Source organism: Dysidea avara, chromosome 12, assembly GCF_963678975.1.
Source record: "Dysidea avara chromosome 12, odDysAvar1.4, whole genome shotgun sequence".
NCBI classification, from domain to species: domain Eukaryota; kingdom Metazoa; phylum Porifera; class Demospongiae; order Dictyoceratida; family Dysideidae; genus Dysidea; species Dysidea avara.
The window spans coordinates 7,536,975-7,558,550 of NC_089283.1; the positions used below are offsets into that span (position 1 = coordinate 7,536,975).

The 21,576-nt window shown below is 37.1% G+C and overlaps 2 protein-coding genes across 4 annotated transcripts in view; one reads left to right on the forward strand and one right to left on the reverse strand.

Moving 5' to 3' along the window:
- Window positions 1–11,724, forward strand: part of LOC136240062 (prestin-like) — a 22,584-nt gene extending 10,860 nt beyond the window's left edge. For 2 of the 3 annotated variants that reach the window (XM_066030884.1, XM_066030885.1), the window contains exons 12-20: window positions 2,423–2,518; window positions 4,227–4,333; window positions 4,477–4,546; window positions 4,731–4,895; window positions 6,150–6,377; window positions 6,699–6,753; window positions 6,939–7,051; window positions 8,767–8,817; window positions 11,491–11,724. In XM_066030884.1, coding sequence (XP_065886956.1) covers window positions 2,423–2,518; window positions 4,227–4,333; window positions 4,477–4,546; window positions 4,731–4,895; window positions 6,150–6,377; window positions 6,699–6,753; window positions 6,939–7,051; window positions 8,767–8,817; window positions 11,491–11,559 — 954 coding nt within the window. In that variant the 3' untranslated portion in view covers window positions 11,560–11,724. Of the gene's footprint in view, window positions 1–2,422; window positions 2,519–4,226; window positions 4,334–4,476; window positions 4,547–4,730; window positions 4,896–6,149; window positions 6,378–6,698; window positions 6,754–6,938; window positions 7,052–7,732; window positions 7,923–8,766; window positions 8,818–11,490 lie in introns of those variants that run through there. The other variant, XM_066030888.1, reaches the window with a different exon arrangement.
- On the reverse strand, window positions 11,508–21,573 carry LOC136240063 (BTB/POZ domain-containing protein 9-like). The gene is made up of 2 exons (XM_066030889.1): window positions 21,415–21,573; window positions 11,508–13,080 (listed from the first exon to the last, which is right to left on the reverse strand). Exons 1-2 carry the CDS (start codon window positions 21,488–21,490, stop codon window positions 11,807–11,809), a joined length of 1,350 nt encoding a protein of 449 aa, XP_065886961.1. The 5' UTR covers window positions 21,491–21,573; the 3' UTR covers window positions 11,508–11,806.
- Window positions 21,574–21,576: the final 3 nt, after the last annotated feature.

Genomic DNA, 21,576 nt, shown 5'->3' on the forward strand with positions numbered 1-21,576 from the left:
TGCGCTGTCCACTACAAGGATAGACATCCTGAGACCTACACCACTGTGCACTATAGACAGCAAAGTAAAGCTACTGTGACACAAAAACGGAGGATTACCAGCAACATCGCTGCAAGGGAGAAGGAAACAGTCAAAAAAGTAGAGTTTTGTAGTGGGTGTGGCAAGTTACAGAGCGATGATCACACCAATCAGGCTGCCTAACAGACTACACAAGGAAGATTCGCCTAAAAGACACTCTGCACCCTGCAGGATGGCTTTATTGTGAGTGTGGAATTGAACGGAAGATTACGTTTCAACTACTCTAATAGAACATCCATCGCGATGTAACAAACAATTTATTAAAGTGACAAAATTGTTTTTACAGTGTACCCTAATAGAACACACACAAACCTCTAATTGGGCAACCGCTCTTCGTATGAAGGATTCACCTGGGCTGTGCTGATATCTTAATTCTGAGAGCAACTATAATAAGCAACTCTTCTCTATCCAAATGCACATGCTGGTGTTGACCTTCTTGCTCAGTTCAGCCGATTAACTTGAATACCCATACTCAATACTGCACTGCATGCATACACACATTGTCATGTAATAAGTAAACAACACAACAATATTATGACTAGGATGTAGAAATGGAACTCAAATTCAGTTTCTGTAGCAACACAATCTAACTAATATAAACCACTGTATGTGAAACGCAAGTTGAATTAGCCATTTTGGTGATGCACCAACTATTGATCCTCATACCATACTCAAACACTTTATGTTAGTTCAAGTAGAGTACATCCCAATTGTGGCATTTGCCTTCCATTCAAAAGCTAATCTCTTTTTATCTTGATACGCCATCTGCATGAGTACTGCACAGATGAACAGAATTCCAGTGCACAAGGCCAACCTACATTACATAGACTATGACATCAGTCACTCATTGTTGATGCACACACCATTGAAGAAATTATGTGTGCACATTAGTAGCTAGCTATGCGTAATCATGTCTTTGTTGGTATGTAATGATGTGATTACTCCTTGATCATTAGTAATGTTCAAATTTAAGTGCATTCACACAATAGCACATAACAATTGTTTTAGTATCAAGCGCATTTTGCATGGGTACACCTAGTATTCATAATTGTGTGATTAACATACACTGTAACATTAGTAACATAACATAACTTCATGGCTCGGATGGTATAGTATCAAACAGTACGGTAGTACTGTTTAAGTAGGGATCCCCCAAAAAATGACGTGTACCGCCTAAAATGCCGCATTCTAGAGACATCTTATGCCACGAAAATTACCTTTACGGAATAATATTAGTCCATCTGACATGAAATGCAGCATTAAAAAAAAAAAATCCAAGAAAACACTTACCGGTGACAGAATATAGAATTTTTGCTTTAAAGATTGCCAAAACTTGAAATTTGGTCTACCTCACTTACTCACTCACTGACCACAATCACAAGCATAGAGGTTAAATGAAGCAACACATGGCCACCATTTTATGCTACAATATTAAACTCACCAGTGGGATATGCCTTTTGGAGTTCTGATGAGTGTAGGCCCTCTGTGCCTTGTCGTTTCTTTTATCTTCAATCAGGCTGCTTGTCTTCTTCATCCAACAAAACCATATCGAGGCATTAATTCCATGTCAACACTTTCATATTTAGATACCACAGAAAAGTTTCATTGTTCTGGTAGACATATTTTTATAAGAAAAAGAAGAGCACAATATAAAATCAGTATATATTACATTATTGTTCTAAGGGAGACAGGTGCCCCTCAGCAACAGCAAGGTCGACAGCTGGAGGCACACAGGGATGCTTGGATCTAGAATGTGATCCCCTGATACACATTATTGAAGAGCACAGCAAGGAGAACCCCAAACTACAGTGAAGCCAGCCCATAACCACAGAATATGGGAAACTTCGCTTCTCACTGAGCAAAGGGCAAGATGTTTTTTAGGTGATGGTATCTGCCTTCCCCATACCTACAGATGTGGAAAATACAAGTGAACTAATACAAGTTACATTGTAGCTAGCTGTGCGACAACAAAAAAACTAGTACGTATTTTAAAAGATTGTTAATGTAAAAATGAAGTAGGGATCTATGCAATAAAAAGTAGTGAAACAAGAGATGAATGATGGCATTACAACATAGCTCAGTGGGAAGTCCCTACTTTGGCGCATTAGCTATTATTATTCTGTTCAATGCCAAAGTAGGGACTTCCCACTGAGCTAATACATGTATACTGTAATACCATCATTCATCTCTTGTTTCACTACTTTTTATTGCATAGATCCCTACTTCATTTTTAAATTAACTTTTTTTTTAAATACTAGTACTGATCCCAACCCTACTGTGTAATAGTATTCCTCATCCATGAGTGTTGTGTGACTTTAGTTGACTTTATGTGTATTTTTCATAGGCTGTTCTGGCGTCTGTCATTGTGGTGGCTCTGTACGGAATGTTTAAACAGGTCAAGGATATACGCAAATATTATAAACTTTGCGTACCAGACATGGTATGTACGGTATATGAACGAAAGTGTGTAGTGTACAACTGTGTTGTGTCATGTGGTATGTGCACTTGTATGTGCATGCCTGTATGAAAGTGTTTCAGTAGGTTTAAATCATTGTCCAGCTGTTCTGTATTACACCATAGGACTGTGTGATAATACAGGAGAGTGTCGATTTCCAAATCTTCAACAACAATATTAGTGACTGCTTTATTAGAGTAGACGTTCTATTTAACAGAACATACCAACAATGAACCTTTTATGATTGATCTGACACGTGCGTGTTTGGATACGTAATGGAAGTCTCATTGTATTGATAAAACTCTCTTCATACTATATGACTTATTGTAAAATAAGCGTCCATAGTAAACCATTACAGGTATATCATAGATAATATAGTATAAGTAGGGATTCGCAACAGTGACGTCATTTCCGTAGGAACTAATAGTTTTGCGTATGGACAATCCTCGTTACGGGTTTGATGGGTCTTGGTTACGGGCTCAGAATCAGTCTCGCTTCACAAAATATAACCTTCATACAAATCTTCAGTCATTGGGACTTAGTTGTTGTTTAAAAAATCTCTCGTACCTTGTCAAATTCCTTAGTAATAGCACCACAAAAAATATTGGTGCAACCATAGCGAAGAAGTTCCAAGACAGACTGGCTGCAAACCGCCGTGATTTGATAACACTCACTTGATCTATTAGTGAATAGGTTCTTGACTTCGCATTTTACAGTCATGCAGTATGAAATTTACATGGTGCAGTCAACTTTTCATTGATTTCACCTGAAATTTTCTTGTTGTTATATATAAGCAATTAATGCTACAAGAAGGACAATCCAGTCACAACGGAAAACTCAGACAATTTCCTACAAACATAGAGAAGCCATCACTCAGCACTATCGCGAATTAACACGTTGCACTATCAGCAAAGATAATTGGGACACAAAGGAGAGCACAGGTACACACTGTAAGTCCATGAAGCATGCACTGTGCATACTGCAGTATGCAAAAGCACCTGAAGTGAATTTAAATAGGCAAGCCCATATAGCCTTAGCATTGTCTTGTCTAACGGTAGTCAGTCAGAAAATTTCACTAAACAAAAATTTTGCAGCAACTTTTAGAAAGCGTTTTGGGTTGCACTGAAGGCACTTTTGGGCTTGATAATACCTCATTAATACTGCCAAGGCACCATGAAGGTATTGTGAGACTGGTATTAGACCAAACCTTCATGATCCCTAATATACAGTACAATAGTACTGTATGATATGTACTGCTTGATTTTCTATATCTGGTAGCACTTCACTACATCGCCTAACTTTCTGTGTTGAGCCCACAATAACTTTTATTCTGTATAGCGGGATTTTTTGAGGAAGGGAAATTTTTGCGGATCACCACAATCTAAAGTTTTAAGGGGGAGATTTTGATTCCTTCAGGACCTTTTATTATAATAATGCCGTTTGGTTCTAGCTGCTAATTCCGAGGGGGGAATTTTCATGGATAGCTGCCAATCCACCCAAATCACAATTTTTTCCCCCTCAAAAAAACCCTGCTATATGATATTCAATTGCTAATCCATTCCTTATTCTAATGTACACATACATGACAAGCAAACTTGTTCTACCAACACAGATATAGAGCTTATGAAATGCATACTTAACATACGTATATGGTAATGGAATCCTGTTTATGTGTGGTTTCTTTGTTTCACAGATGGTATGGATAGTTGTGTTTATAGCTACCGTGTTACTTGGAGTGGACGTGGGTCTTGTGATTGGAATAGAGTTCTCATTATTCCTCATTATCATGAGACTAGTACTGTAAGTGAACTAAGCATGAACATGCAAATTTAAGGAAGCTTAATTCATGTACACTGCATGTACATATGCATTGGCAAGAATTGTTTTAGTGAAGTGTATTACCAACAAATGCTGTTATATCAAGTATCATTATTGTTTACAAGGCCGACTACAGCAGTACTAGGCAAGGCTGGTGACACTGAGATATACCGAGATCAATTGTACTTCAAGAGGGTGAGTCCATCCACGCATGTACGTAGCTGTACCACATGTTGCGGGCAAAGAAACACAGGGTGATATTTTGTTGTGTTACTTTTGGTGTTAACTGGGACTCTCCAGTACTTGCACTTTGAATATACCTGTATGTTGTCTAAAACTTGTCCTTTTATATTTACTTATGTGCTTATAAAATTTCTAGATACACCAAATTCCCGGTGTGCTGATATTCCGTTTCATTGCTCCGTTGTGTTACACTAATGTCAGCGTGTTTAAGTCTCGGCTTTCCAAAGCATCAGGGATTGATCCTGCTCTCTGTGGTAACAAAGAACAAAAAAAGGGCTGTTTGCAGCTTGCATCAAGCAAGGTACTACCTTCAATTAACTGTATATTGTGTATGAGAAATTTTGTGTTATACGTAAATGTATGTCATGGTCACAGAATTTAGTTATGTGAATATTAAGAACAGCTTGATGTTAGGATTGTACCATGGGACCATGGATTTATTTTTGTCCTTTTAAGGTAGTGTACTCAGTAAAGGGGTGTACAAGCTATTAATGCTGTGATCTGACCATAGGACCAGGTGTCCTACAGACTTTCAGCGCTTGTGCTGTAAAACTTTAATAAATAAATACATGAAAAATGGATAAAATTTGGGACCTGGACAGGCGTCCTTTATAAAGGGACTGTCCAGAATTCAGAGGTGTCCTTTAAGAGGGGCTCCACTGTATCTTAGAAGACGAAGAGGATTGACTGTAAGCTAGACCATATAGTACACATACTGTATGGTTGTTCAGTAGAACCTTGGTTGTCAAACAACAGTTGTCGTTGTGTATACAGATTAGTTCTGACTTATTGCTTTATTTGTTTTCTGTTTATTTGCTCCATAATTCGATACCCCGATCTTGAGCCGATGTGTTGACCTTCATAACATGGGAATACAGCATAACATGGGAATACAGTATAACATGGGAATACAGTATAACATGGGAATACAGTATAACATGGGAATACAGTATAACATGGGAATACAGTATAACATGGGAATACAGTATAACATGGGAATACAGTATAACAAATACAGTATAACATGGGAATACAGTATAACATGGGAATACAGCATAACATGGGAATACAGTATAACATGGGAATACAGCATAACATGGGAATACAGTATAACATGGGAATACAGTATAACAATACAGCATAACATGGGAATACAGTATCAATTTCAATACGTACTCAAATTGAACAGTCAAGAAATGGACTACTGTACCATATATGTACTTTTATATTTTATTTCATGCAAAAAAAATCGTGTATAAATTATTTTCAAGTGATTATACTTATTTTACATGACTGCTCTATTAGAGTATCTTTTGTAGCACTAGCTAGTCACTACCGTAAGAGATTGTCAGTAATGTTCTTTGATGCTTGTTAATAATTTTTGCATACATTTTGTCTATGAAATTTATTTTATAAGAAAAGGTGAACTGAAGCAAATCATGCAATTGACTAAAATGGTTGTTCAAACAATTTAAGTGTTCTGTTAGAGAATTACATATGAAACTTCTAGCTACGTGCATAGCAAAAAGTTAAATTTATACATTTTATATTCCAGATAGCACAAACACTTCCAAGTGGTACTAAATTCCGTCACAGAAGACTAGTTGAACTTGACCACCATGATGACGTTGATGATGATGTTACCATAGAAACTAATCACGTTCAAGGTGGAGTCCAGTTAAACCTGTCACAATCAGAAAGTGAAGGGGCTATACATTCTATTGTACTTGACATGTCACCAGTCTCCTTCATCGACTCTGCTGGAGCCAATACTATTAAATACGTACGTGACTCTAACACACACTAGTTAAAGAATCGTCATAATTATGGCAAGTATGGCACAGAAAGCAGCGGGTGGGCCACAAAACACCAAAGCTTACCCATGTGATATATTTTGCTTCAAAACTGCCACCCTCACTTAGAATTCTCGATTACAATTTGTTGAGATATTCGTTCCTCTTACAAGAGTTTGAACTCAAAAAAGCTTCTGGGAGTATGCAATAATATTTTTCAAGTCATTTTTATCTGGTGACATACGTATGCACATATAGTGTAATATACAGTATGTATATTTACTATTGAACTTTCTATACACCTCATACAGATTGTTAGCCGTTATTCTACTTGTAATGTACAAGTGTTGCTGGCAGCTACCACAAGTGAGTACAGTACACACAAAACAGTCGGTACACTGTACAGTGTTTGTATTAATTTTATAAATCCAGTTGTCGGGTTATAGCACTTTTGCAATTTTGTAACTCAGGCTGCAAAACTTTCTATAGAGTTTCTATAAGGCAACAGTGTTTGTATTGTAGCACACCAGAGTTTTGTTTTTGTGTTGCAGAGAACAACAGAGAGATGTTAATTCGTTCAGGATTTATGGATGAATTTGGCAAGGAGTGGTTGTTCCCCTCTATTGAAGATGCTGCCACATTTGCTGCTAGAGGAAAAAGAGTGGTAAGTGATATGATTGTTGTTGTCTGGTCAAATACTGTATTGCAGTGCTAACACGTTAAACACTTCTTTATAAAGTACGATACCATATAGCGGGTTATTTTCGAAGCAGAAAATTTTCAGAAGATGAATTTCAAAGGTTTTAAATTTCAAAGAATGTCTATTTTGAAGCCCGGTGGATTTCAAATAAATGGAAATTTGTGTCACAAATTACAAATGCATGCACTGGCATAACAACTGATTTACTGATGGAATAATCCCCATCGAGAGAAGACTGGGAGAGTCTTGAGCGGCTAATGAGCCACTGGCTCAATCATGTCTATGCTATATAGAATTGCAGTGGTCGGCATCAAAACCCAACAATGGCAGATCTGGATCAGTCTTTTAATGGCTACGGATGTTTTTAACCATTACAGTTACTAACACTGAGCTATAACACGAGCGATGATGTGTCTACACCAATATATTTGATCACATGAAGTCAGTTACTTTTAATTGTGGGACTTTATTTTCAAAGAACAGCAGATCTTGGGAATTTATTTTTGAAGAGAAGAGCCTCTTTGAAATATCCCAAAATAAATACCAATTGAAAATTACCCGCTATATGGTATCTGTCAAGCTAAAAATTCTATTATCGTATTTCCTCAAAATAATGCCGCAGCTGCTAAATTTTTCTTCATGCAGGTATCTGCGGCAAAGCGGCCATTATTCAAGGACGACGCTAGTAACTCTCAAGCCTTGCAGGCTGTGGCATCAGTTAACTACACTACATAATTTTGATAATCAAATTAATTTATTGTTTGTACTATTACATTATATTTTTATTTTGAACAAAAATGATTCAGCCAACAATGTATACAGTACTGTACTTCACGAATTTGCGTCATACAAACTCCATTGGGAGATTAAGGGATAATTAACTGTTACCCCTAGCAACCTGAATTCACATTATTTGTAGGTGTGAATGTCTGGAGTAACCTCTTCATTTTTTGAAAGGATAGTATATAAAGTATATGTAGGTCATGAGTTTTTTAACTTTGCATGCAGTTTTCTCATACACTGTCTGTGCTAAGGGGTAACAGTTACCTTCAAATGTAAATATCCTAAATATGCTCAATTTGTAGCCGTGGTGTCTATTGGAGGGTGCAGTGAAAATCATGCTAAAATATCAGCCAGTGCAGTTACTATATATTTTGAGGAAATACTACAGCATGTGAATTTCATTTGTCTCACCAATGTAGTTTAGGCCATAAGAGTAGTGCTAACTTGAGCTACATACATTTCATTGCAAACCACAGAGACTTCGTTGAAGCATGGCTTGCGGTGTCAAGGGTTTAAATCTTCCTGGTAGCAACTTTGATGGTGGATGGATAACCCACCCACCCCCAAATTAAAACAGTCAATTACTCTAATAGAACAGCAGTCACCACATGAAACTTCAGTACTACTTTATCAATTACAAGTTATACAGTACAAGCCCCCAGCCTACAGTTACAACTCACTCACATTTCACTTGTGTGGTCCACATACAAAAATATACTTTGTTGCAATATGTGTACGTATCTTAGGACTCCAGGGCCCTCCCTGATCACTTTGTTCTTTTTTCATGCAATACACATTAAATACCAATGCAGTGTTATATCCGTATGCATATCTGTTACATTTTAAATTAATTGTTATTTTGTATCATTATTATTATCTTCGTCCTTTTTTTGCAGGGAGCAGAGGCTAATGATTATCCTGAAAACACAACATCAGAAACAATTGCAGTAAGTCGTAACTGTGTTACAGTAAAGTGTATGTGGAATATTCTTATAACTACTTACAATGGTAGAACACAAGTTGACTGACTGCTAAAAAGCAATTCAATCTGGAGCATTTCCCAATTTAATCCTAACCAAACTATCACTATTGTAGGATTTAGTTTTTCTTTGTGACTGCCACACTGTTTTTGGTACAATATCAACACATATATACGTATCTAACAAAGAATTTGATATTAATTTTGCGTAATTACATACGTATAGCCACCAAGTAAAGAAAAGCTGTATGTAGGTTTATTGCCATCCAAAAACATCAAGCCAGCATAATTGGTGGACATGGCAGTCCCATGTTTGTTTTGCACTTGTCTCTGAAATTTAGGCATGAGCAATCTAATGAAACCAAGGGGAAAAAACTGTTTAGAATGTGTAATAGACTTACTTGCATAGCTTAATGGCCTTGTATTCTTAGTAAATAGAATGGCATTCATACAGATTAGTGCACTAGTCTTCCAACATTATTAAATTTTCTTCATTTGTGTATCTGAGAACTAAAAATACATATTTGTTCATGTACATTAAACAGAATTTGTTTGTGCAAGTAATTTTATGTGACTGCTCTGTTAAAGTATCTCTATCTTTTACGGTACTGGTAGCTACACGTTTGATCTTATAGTCAGTTTGTGTTCACCTGAGCCCCCGTGAAATAATATTATAGTAATATCAAAGAGGTGAACATGTGTTCACTCCCAAACTGGAACAAACATGAATTTCGTGTTGTAAACATGTTTGTGTGCCGGAATTGTCTATACTAAATGTATGTACAGGTGTATGGGATATTTTTAAATCCCTATATATAACTCACTTGTTCTTGCCAGTACCAAAGCACTTTTTGGCTGTGCATTGCATATCTGTTTATAAGCACATGTTTAAGGGTAGTGCTACATACAGACTACAGACCATACCATTGGGAACATAAATTTGTCGACAACGTATCTAATGCAGATCCATATACTGTAAATCATAGGGATTAGGGATTCAACTGGTATGGCGTAACTTAAGTCTCCAGTGCAGACCAGACCTTTACCCTTATTGCTTTGGTACAAGTTCCCACACATGGTTACTGGAAGTCATAAGGCCTTGGTCTGGACTAAGGCGAGGAATATCAACTATATCTAATTCTACAACTTGTGTCCATGGTCTATGGGCTTGTGTAGCATGCTAAAGCCTATCCTCAACACAAATGTACACGTAAAACTTGCAGTGACTCTTCAGTGACAATAATGATGTAGTGTGTAACTGAGATGATTGTTACATCATTCATGAGATTTTATCCACTGAATCCTAACAATGCATGTCTGAAAATGGTACCGTATAGCTGGTAATTTTCGAAAAGTTTTTATTTTCGGATATTTCGAAGAGGCCCTTCTCTTCGAAAATAAATTCCCACGTCCGGTTGTTTTTCGAAAATAAATTCTCACAAGTGAAAGTAGCTAACTGTCCAACTTTCGGCGATTCCGGCGTTTGAATGTGTATTCCTCGAGTTTTAGCTCAGTATTGCTGATGATAATGGGTAAACTGTATCATTACTGTACCAATAACCAGAAAACAGGTGATCCAGAGTGGGAATTGATGCCGTCTGCTCTAGAATCTATGCCGGCCGGCGCGCGGGTAGGATAGTTGAGCGTGATCATTCCAGTGAATTTACTCTACTCGAGACTCCCTCAGTCTTCTCTCCAGTGCACAAGAATGGGGATTATTCCATCAGTAAGTCAGCTTTCGGCAAACATTCACGCATCTTCATAATCTGTGACACGAATTTCCGTTTATTTGAAATCCATCCGGACTTCGAAATATGCACTCTTCGAAATTAAAATCTTTTGAAATTCAGATTTTGCTTCTTGTGCGAAAATTTCTGTTTCGAAAATAACCCGCTATACGGTACTTTGTTTGTGCCAAAGTTTGTAGCTAGGTTATAACACCTGTACACAGGTGTCTTACTGGAATAAAAGGCATTACAATTACGTACTTTGCAAATATTTTCTCCAAGTGCCATTGTTGGGCCCCAGCTGATTATGCTGGAAAAATCAAAGCATAATAGGTGACTAAAACATCAAGCATAATGCTAGGGATGATATTTGAAATTTTAATTTTGTGCAATATGCGCACCTGAAAGAAATTAAATAGTTAATCACTGCCAATAGTATTATTATTGCATTTCATATTTAAAAACATGTAATATAACTTAATTAATCGTCTCTTAGTGGGTTATTCACACTTTTGCAGATTAATCAGAAATAGGATCAAAATACTCTAATAGAGCAGTCAGGAAACACTTATAGAACAGTCAGTTCTCTTGATTTTGCAAGCATAATAAGCTTAATTTTTGAGCAATGCTCAAAGACATATATAATAGGTAAAATTTTGAGCATGATAGGTTGGGGCCTAGCCATTGTCTAACGTTTAGATGGGCAGGCCCACACAAGTGGAATATGCTAACCGTCTGATTACAATTACATAATTATTTCTGCATTTAAGTATTTCAGTTCACCAACTGACTATTTCAAATTACCCTTAAGCTTCTTAGTGTATACATGTGTTTCTGTACAGCAAGTCATCCACATACCTGGTGACTTCCTGGATAAGTAGCGTTACATGTTTTCATTATATTTTAATACTTAGTTGCAAGTACGGGATGGATCTTCAAACAATGATGAAGAACTGGAGGACATCACTGAAACTAGTTTATGAAGGCTACCATTAGTAGATATTGATAATATATTGCAATCTTTGATGGATCATAATATATTTTGGACAATAGGCACAAACAAAACTACATAATTAATTTTAAATGTGAATACATAATTTATTTTATTTATAATAAATGATACCTCAACTCTAGTTGTAATAAAACCATGTGACTGACATATTGCTCACTACAATCACAATATTTAATTATCTGGTTTCTGTTTGTGATCTTGATATATAATAAGTGACATTACTGCTCCCATATTTGGACACTACCACACGAATACATATGAACACACAGGTGAATCTCATCATGGGTCTTTGAAATGTGTTTAACTTTTTCCCCAAGAGAAATGATGATACGACTACCATTGACAACTACTTTCCCATCCATTTCTTCATCTGTGTTAATTCCTACCATGTCAATACCATTACTGTGATATGGAGTAATGTTAGTTGTAGGACAGGTCCTCACACCTACTTCAATACCTTGATAAAGAGAGTTACAAGACCTCAAAATGAACTTGAAGTGCAATGGATACTTCTCAGTAACATGAATCCTTGCCACACATAAGCTGTCCCACCAGTGGCTACTACCAAACTTGGTAATGACCACACCTTCACTATCAGTAGATGGTTGGGCTATGCTTGTGTTTCCTGGGGTCCCATTGGTAAAGTTCAGTTCAGAATAATACTGGTATTTCCTCTTAACGGTCTGTTCTTCAGGTCCATTGTACATTGAAGGAAAATGATGGAACTCTAGTGCTGCCAAATAAAGATCTTGACTAGCTAAACCAGTAGGACGAACTTTACTGATCAAATCTAGCCTGGATATCAGTGGGTACCGTATTGCTTGGAACAAAACACTTGTGCTACTATTTGAAACAAAATTCACTTGTTGCCATTCAACAATTGCAAGAAACAAATCAACCTCCTTTACATACAGATCGGAACTTTTGCAGACTCTGAGCAGTGTGTCAAACGGTAATTCCTTAAACTTTGTAATGAGGTTTCTCCCATTTTCAAGAATGTACTCCTCACAGCAGTTCAGCAACAAATCTAATTTTCTTTCATTGGCAACAACTACCATCTGTAAGACATTCTCCTTGTCCAAGGACTTGGCAAGAAAATTGGTAAGTTTTGTTTCTAGTGACTGAATGTTGAAATAATGACTGGCACATAATGTGTTAACGAGGTACATGGAGTGTACTTGACATTTCCCCAGGTACATAAAAGTGATGATGTTACGTAGCACCTCTACTCTTCCTATATTGGGTAGTTCAATCTCCTTCTGACTACTTTCTTTCATGTTACCATACAACATAGCATGGAACACTGGTGAACCAGCTGCTACTATTACCCTATGAGCACTCACACTACCACCATCAGATGTCTTGAATGTCACATCATGTGTACTGGGGTCTTCCATTAAGGCCTGGAAAGTTCTACAATACCAGTCAGTATCTTGCAGGCTGGCATCCTGCAGGTTGGGGATAACAACAGATTGTTCTTCTTCAGGTATCACTGCCAAAAAACAACAATGTATAATCACATTATTTTATATGGACAATTAAAGTTTCAAAACCACCACAGTGGAAAAGTTCCATGGGGATTGTATGTACTCTTGGCAGTGCCTACTGCAACATTCAGTGATAATCACTGGTACCTGCCCTATGATGCAAGAGTTAGTATGCTACGTGTGTAGGTATTCAAGTAATGATAGATTGTGACTGGTATACATGCACTTGTTCTACACGTAAGATAATTGGTTACATAGATCATAGAGTAGGGTTGGGTTTGGGTTCAACTTGATAGGCCATTCCAACTTGTCATCAAAAGCAGGCATGCAGCAAATGAGAAATTCCAACAATATGTTTGCTATGCTATATATAGTCAGCAGTGTTGGGAGTAATGCGTTACGTAATATTATTACTTTTGTGGTACCTAAGTAATATAATGAAATACGTTATAAAAACAGGTAATATAACTCAAGTTACTCTACCTACAAATGTAATGGGTTACCTAAGTAATATAGTTACTGTAACAAGTCTAATATTATGTAGTATTATTACTACAAGTAACGAAGTTACTAATCTCATTAATAATCCACTGAGTAGCACCTAGCCACTACAAAGTAATGAAGCCTACTGAATGAAGCTTATTCACCAGCTTCTTGCTTATAACCAAGATTTGTACATTGCCCAACAACGAAATCATGTCACGTGATAAGGTGGTTTCACACGTGACAGCTTAAGGCTGTGGACACAAAGTAATATAATATGTAATATTATTATAGTTACTTTATTTTATGGGTAATATGTAACTGTAACTAAATAGTTCAGTTGCAAGTAATATGTAATATGTAACTAGTTACTTTTACAAAGTAACTTGCCCAACACTGATAGTCGGTATAAATGCATTCACTTGATCATGAGCCCTGCCAAATATAGTAATATTAAAGAGGTGAACATGTGTCATTCTGTGTCAGGAATTTAGAGTCACCTCTCAGATTCTGACAAAACTCGTGTGTTTGTAGTGCCTGTGATGCTTATCACTCACGCAAACTTTTAGCTTCATATATCCCATAGTTTCTGATTTATGTCCACAAATATTTTGATTAAGTTGGTCCATCTCTAGTTACAAAATCAACTGTATAACTGCACACTGTGTGAATATTTTTAAACACAATTTCCACTGATGGAAGACTGTTGATTGACCTTTCCAGTGATCCCTAAATTATTGGATATCTACTTAATTATGGCTCAAAAGTAAAAACTTTAATCATTATTTTGAAAAACGCTGCTTGAATGTCTTCAACTTTTTTGTGAATAATGATTGGGTCATGGTCTATGTTTGATAAAATTTTTGTGGTGGGACCACAATGGGCTCAAGAGATATAATGAATTATGTTGTGGTATGCAGTGGAATTTTGTAGTCTATTATTGCTGTATGGGAGTATACACCTCCAATAACCACTTGCAACAAGGCCATGCAAAGTTTGTCTTACACGGGTAGGTATATACAGTGGACCCACAGGGATCCAACTCTTCTTGGAATACGCTTCATAATATCCTATACTGGTACTAGGTACCTCTGCAAGTAGACCAATCCACTTTCCCCCACGTTACGGTGTCTCGCATGAGGTATACACCAATTAGAAATTATAAGCACCTCTGAAAAAGTGTCTGAAGCTGACTGCATTAATTTTATAGGTCACTCGCCTGCTGCACAATGAGCATACTAGTCTTATTAATATGCCACCTGGTACTGTGAAAATGCACCATGTATGCCTGGTTGTCGAGCTGCTGGAATTCGTTTAGCTCAGCTTAGCTAGTAATCGCTATTTCCTGGAATATTTGGTTGCACAATGTTTCTAAACTTGCTGGGTGACATCATGGACTAGTATGCTCATCGTACAGCCTATAAATGCAGTCAACGTCAGACACTTTTTCAAAGGCACTTATAATTTCTAATTGGTGTAAATATCGCGCGAGACAACCATGATGGGGAAAGTGGATCGGTCATTTTTAAAACTTCTTTAATTGGATAGCACCAAAGCATTCTAGCAAACTCAAAATGGTCCTTATTAGACAGGTGGACTTTAAATTACAGCTGACCACCCTGTGTCCATAAACATATCATGTGAATATAATGTTGTACCATCTCTTCAGAAATACCTTCTTTATTAAGTTGAATCCCACTGTAGTGGACTTAGCCCTGTTTAAGTTTCCTGCATAAGTTGCCTGCATAGGTATGTACAACAAAACTCCTCAAAAGGGATACCTGGACACAGGACACCTGTTTATACTCCCACTCTAGTGGTGCTCATACAATTGGACTAATATACTTCTGTGGCTTCTGTAATATGAGCACTTTATTACGATCCCAGAAATGGAGGGGTTTTGTACCTCAATGTGCGAAATTAATTGCTAAAATTACTTACCACTTTGAAGATCAAGTCATAAATTCATGCATATACTCATGCAGGAGGTAAACATGTTGACCACATTTTCATGTGAATTTAACATATATGCCTTGAAAGTGTGAATGCGAAATACTTTGAAAAACTATTTAGTAATTGCAATACTACAAATCAAACATTGAGGTGCAAGCAAGTGTTCATATATAAAAAAAACAGTACAAGTAATGCATCTACTATTATACAGTCAACTCTTCCATTCCCTGGACCATTGATAAAGTATCCATTTTTGGGAAACCACATTGGTTGTTACATGGGCCAGCTGCTCAAATGTTTAGTAGCGCTGTAAAGCCCTTTAAACACCGGAACTGTTTATCAAAAAGCACTTTGATATAGGTAAGAAGAAGTGAGTTACGAGGCTTCGAAAATATTCCATACAATTAGTATGGACAATTCAGGCGCAAACATGTTTAGGTCGTTCCGTATAAGGAATTTAGAATCACCTCTTGGATTTTGATGAAACTTTGTGTGTTTGTAGTACCTGTGGTGCTTATCACTCATGCAATTTTTTAGCTCCATACACCACATAGTTTCTGATTTATAACCACAAATATTTTGAATATTTCATCAAAAATTGGTCCATCTCTAGTTACAAAATTAACTGTAACTTCACACTGTGGTAGTATTTTTAACCATAATTTTCACTGATGGAAGATATGTTGATTGACCTTTCCAGTGATCCCTAAATTATGGGATATCTACTTAATTAATTATGTACTTTATTAAAAACTTTAATCCTTTATACTTCAAAAAATGCTGCTTGAATTTCTTAAAAAACTTTTTTTTGTGAATAATGATTGGGTCATGGTCTATGTTTGAAAAATGTTTTTGGTAGGACCATAATGGGCTCAAGAGGGGTATGCAGTGGAATTTTGTAGTCTATTATTACTGTATGGGAGTGTACAGCTCCAATAACCACTTGCAACAAGGCCATGCCAAGTTTGTCTTATATGTGTCTAGGTACATTGCAACCTGTATTAGTGACCACCTGTATTGAAAGACCACATATGTGCTGCAGTTAGTTCTACTTTAATTGGATATCAATGCATAGCACCAAAGCATCAACCCTAGTTAGGTGGCTTAGCAAAAAAATGTGGACACAACAGACAAAAGCACCAGTTTTTTTTTCTATGAGTTCCTTACCAAATAAGATTAAATTTTGGGGATAGGATCCACCTCAGGCATGCCTGTTGATAAGCCATTTAAGGCTCAGAAATATGCCTTTTTGCAATTTTGGTGTTGTAAATAGTAATTTGAAACTTTAGAGTATTTCAAGTGACATTACATTATAATTTATGCCATTAAATTATAAATTATGGCAATAACTTTAAATATTTATCAACACATGTGTATGTGTTATATTCACAATTACTCTATTAGAGCAGTCGAACAATACTGTTGCCTCCTGTAACACAAAGATAAGCACATCTTCACTCTTCTTTTTACATGCACTTAACCCACAATTATTTAAAGCATGCAATAATCCACCAGACCACCACTACAAGTATCCTTAGGCTGTGTTGAGCCCCACAGAGAAATCCATATGCACTCTCCTAAAGCATGTGCGTATTTTGACAGATGGAATCTTTAGATTAGCTTGCTCTGAAGTGTACAATTTCCAGCCTAGGGGCCCAGATCTAGGAGTGTTTACCCCCTCAGAAATTTAACCATGTACTTACTTATAGGAAAAGCTAGTAGAGTATGTTTCACCAATTGTTTGCTTATGATATAACAATCGTATCATTACAGAAAGATAAAAATAGAAAGGAAAAGAACTAAGCTCTTCTGAAACCTAATCAGTGCTGCATGGTCAAACTTATATTTGCATGACTGATCTATAGAATGTGGGAATTTGAAAGACAATACTGCTAGAACAGTCAACATCTATAAAGTTCTGCTACACAGTGATAAAATTACCATGACCACTGTGTTAGTTGAACTCTTCTTCGCATGTGATTTCAGCACAGCCATTTTACCCAACTGTGTCAAACATACCATAGTTGAAATTCTACGCTTTAGCATTAATTCAGCTTGAGACTTAAGTAAAGGAATTTTATCTTACATGGTATACAGCTGTACTGCTGGATTAATGGTATGAAGAACCTTACTGGTGTGGTCATGCATGTGATTTCAGCATAAACACTTTTGTCATGCGAGCAGCAATAAAACATGTTTTCGTACTAAATAACAAGAGCTGGTATAGTATAAGCTGGTAAGTTATCAAGCTATAGCTACTTCGCAAACAAGCACAAAATGAATTTTGTAAGATGTGTTCTGTGACATGTGAATGACCACAGTATATGTAAGAGATGTTTCATTTATGTATCACAAATTAATTACTGCAAATATTACAGTGTATATTTATTTCCATGGTGAACAATACAGTTTGTGGATCATAAAAGCTATATACACTGTAAACTGTAATATGAATGAAAAAAATCACTTGTCTGCATTGAATAAAGCTTGTCAGAGTAACATTACTGTTTATCAGGTCTTGCATGGTTTAATGTACAACCCTGCATAATGTTCTCTTACATGAAACAGAACAAATTTAGCACTTATATGGCTTACCAATTTAAAAATTCGCTGGTTACATTGCTATAAATACTTTTATGGAATAAGATGGATCCTATCAAAAAATTATAGCTAAGGTTGTACTACATATGTGGAGAAAGTTTGGTGCTTTTGTCACTTGTGTCCACATTAGTTTTAAATTTGGCTTTAAGCATAATAGCACTTTCTAGCAAATCCGAAAATGGTACTTATTAGTCAAATGGAGTTTAAATGAGATCACCATGCGTCCATAAACACATGGATGGTGTGCATCTCTTCAGAAATACTTTATTACCTGCCGTAGTGCACTTACATGCATACGTAGCCCCACTCTACACTATTCAAGTTACGTACATGCATGGCTGCATAGGTACAACAGATCTAGACCTCCTCAAAAAGGATACCCAGGCACCTTGATAGCCAGGATATGTGTTCATGATCTCACTTTAATAATTGCATATACATCTGAACAAGAGTTAACATATACCAAGACATTCAAGCTGAAAAAGGAAATATCCGAACTGTGTTATTTACCTTACAAATAACACTGTAAATTTCACAAACCAACCTGCAGAGTGATTTCACAATGCTTTTGTTTCTTTAAATCACTAATGTTCTAAGGGTTAATGGGTGTCGGTAACACAGTTTGGATAAAGACATCAGAATGCCACTGGAGCATTCCCTTCCAAATATGCAACATTCATTTTGCCATAGAATAAGAAAGTGATTTTCAACCTTAAAATGACGAACCAAAACATCCTCTGATTTCCTTCTGGTATAGCTCATTTAAATCGCTATTGACTGCTCTTTCCAAATCTAGTCGTGAATCTGAGGTATTTATCACGTATCACAGGTTATTATTAGGGCTGAGCGATACTACTGTTTTAGCGATATATTGCGATATTTTGAAAGTATCGATATCGCGATATTTTGTTATTAACTATCGTGATACCATGCCTGTACATTACTGTCATTAAAAATCCATTTGTTATGCAGTACTAGGCTAAGAATTCTTGTAAATGATAAAGTCCACCCATCTGGTTTCCCCTGCAGAGAGGTGTGAACACCATAACAACCTCAAAGCATGTGTTACAATAACTGTTACTGTAAACAAGGATGATAGTGGCTAGTTTGTTATCACCTATAAGGACTTCCTGCAGGAATGCTGAGCAATATGCTATGTAGCACCAGCTATGATTGACTTATTTGTAAGTATCGTGAACTATTCAGTATCGTGAATAGTGGCTTTAGTATCGATCGTAATACTAAAATGGCAGTATCGCTCAGCCCTAGTTATTATGCCATATATTACATGGCCCCAAAACGCCCAATACAAAATTATTGGTGAATTTTCTAAACTGCTTCCATTTTGATGAGCCTAAATTTCATGAATTTATTATACTCGTACATGTATTACACCCTGAAAGTTGCTAAACGGACTCGAGGTGAGTGGTACACAATAATTAATTTCATTTTACATAGCTTTTTCAATGTATATGCATTGGACATACCTGTAACAGCTGTTATTTTTGTCATAAACAAATTAGCAAATTTCCAAAATGTCTTGTGATATATCACAAGAAACCAGGGCTCAGGTGAATGTGAGCAAGTGAACACACAACTACACATGTTAACCTTAACACGACATCAGTTGAAGTGACTATATTGCATTCCTCTTAAATTTTCAAAAAATCAGGAGCTAGCAGCCGGGGGATAGCCAGCAGCCACCCAACATGGTGTACGAGAGTCCCAATATTTAAGTATTTCAAAAATATTTCTGTATTTAAATATATATATTTTAAATACAATACTTCGATTTTATCGTGATGTTTTTACCTTGAGTTTTTACTAATACTTGTGCAGGAGACACCTAAGAGAGTAGCTGAGAGGATCAGAGGAACTTCAGAAGAGACACAGGTATACTTTGCATTCGTTGTGGAAAGCAGTGGCCGTAATTGAACTCATGAATGGACGGAAACAAGAATAACTTATTTTGTATGTGGTTCTGGATTTGGGATTTCTAAATATTTAACGGATTTCTCAGATAGTGTACGAGTCCCAAGACGTTGGCTACCCCTCGCTAGCAGCAGTAGCACAGTGGATAACACTCTGACATGATACAAAATATAAGTTCAGGAATTAACACTTGTTTTTACCACAGATAATTTTCCTTACCATGGCTTTACACCCTCATGGGATTAGGTAGTCTGGCGTAGCCGACTCGCGCGCGTAGCGCGAGGGTCTGGTGACAGCCGCATTCAGTACCTGTGCAGATGGAATGCAATTAAATTTGAAAATACGCGCAAAACACTTGGACAATTTCCGGTAACAGAGCGCGACAGCTACTGTACTTGCACTTGAATGACGTCTGTTTCCTCTACAAACCCTTACATTTGTGCTGGTTATGGAAAAGACATGAGAAGCTCGCCATAATCAGTGGCCAAATCGGAATAACGTCATAGAATGTTGTTAATTGGTCACTAAGCGATCTGATTGGACGCACCTGTTTTTCGTAAGGCTGGCACAGGTACTGAATGCGGCTGTCACCAGACCCTCGCGTTACGCGCGCGGATCGGCTACGCCAGACTAGCCTGTGGGAAGAATAGCGAATACATCACTCCCCAAAACGAATTCCACTATAACGTCTCTTTGTTCTGGTTTCAAGGAAGAATACCCTAGTGATAATGCCGGCTGCAGATTCAGCAGTAGCCGATCTGTACAAACGGAAGTCATAGTGGCCTAAATTGGAAATCACATCATAAAATGTTGTTAATTGGTCGCTAAGCGATCTGATTGGACGCACCAATTTTCCGTAAGGCTGGCACAGGTACTGAATGCGGCTGTCACCAGACCCTCGCGCTACGCGCGCGGGTCGGCTACGCCAGACTAGGGATTAGGTGAAAGAATGGCCGATGTGGTGACCCACGCGAAAGCGCGAGACTAGATGGCCACGTGTTGTGTTTGCCCCCCCCCCAAATATTTACAATACCATCATCCCAGGACTGGGCAGAGTTTGCCTCTCTGCCCACTGTTTAAGTGTTTATTTATATTATCATTGTCAAAAATAATAATATTTAGTGAGGGAAAACAGCATCAGCCAAGAAAGGCTGTTTTTCAGCTGTGCCCATAAACTACAAGATACAGTACACATATATACACAAAAGAAAAATTATCTACATCACACAATACATTTTTTTTGAATTCATCGACAGTTTTAGCACCATAAACCTGCCATACAGTGTTTTAGGTGTTAAACTTATTGTAATCTACAACCATAGATATTATATACTACGTAGTATATACTATCTATGCTACAACTGAACTACCTCCTGATTCCGTGTCAGTCCTAGCACGTTTGGAGGAGGGTTCTCCGAGAGATTCTTCAGGAGCAACAGCTTCCATTGATTCTGCGCCTCGTTCTGCGTGCGACCATAGATAATGGTGCGACCATCTATGGTGCTGGCGACCAATGCAGAGTAGCTAAAGCG

Excerpts from the sequence above, each read along its gene's own strand:
- LOC136240063 (XM_066030889.1), bottom strand. The coding sequence starts at position 21,490 with ATGGAAGCTGTTGCTCCTGAAGAATCTCTCGGAGAACCCTCCTCCAAA. Across the intron at positions 13,081-21,414 it reads GACTGACACGGAATCAGGAG|TGATACCTGAAGAAGAACAA; the intron begins GTAGTTCAGTTG and ends GTTTTTTGGCAG.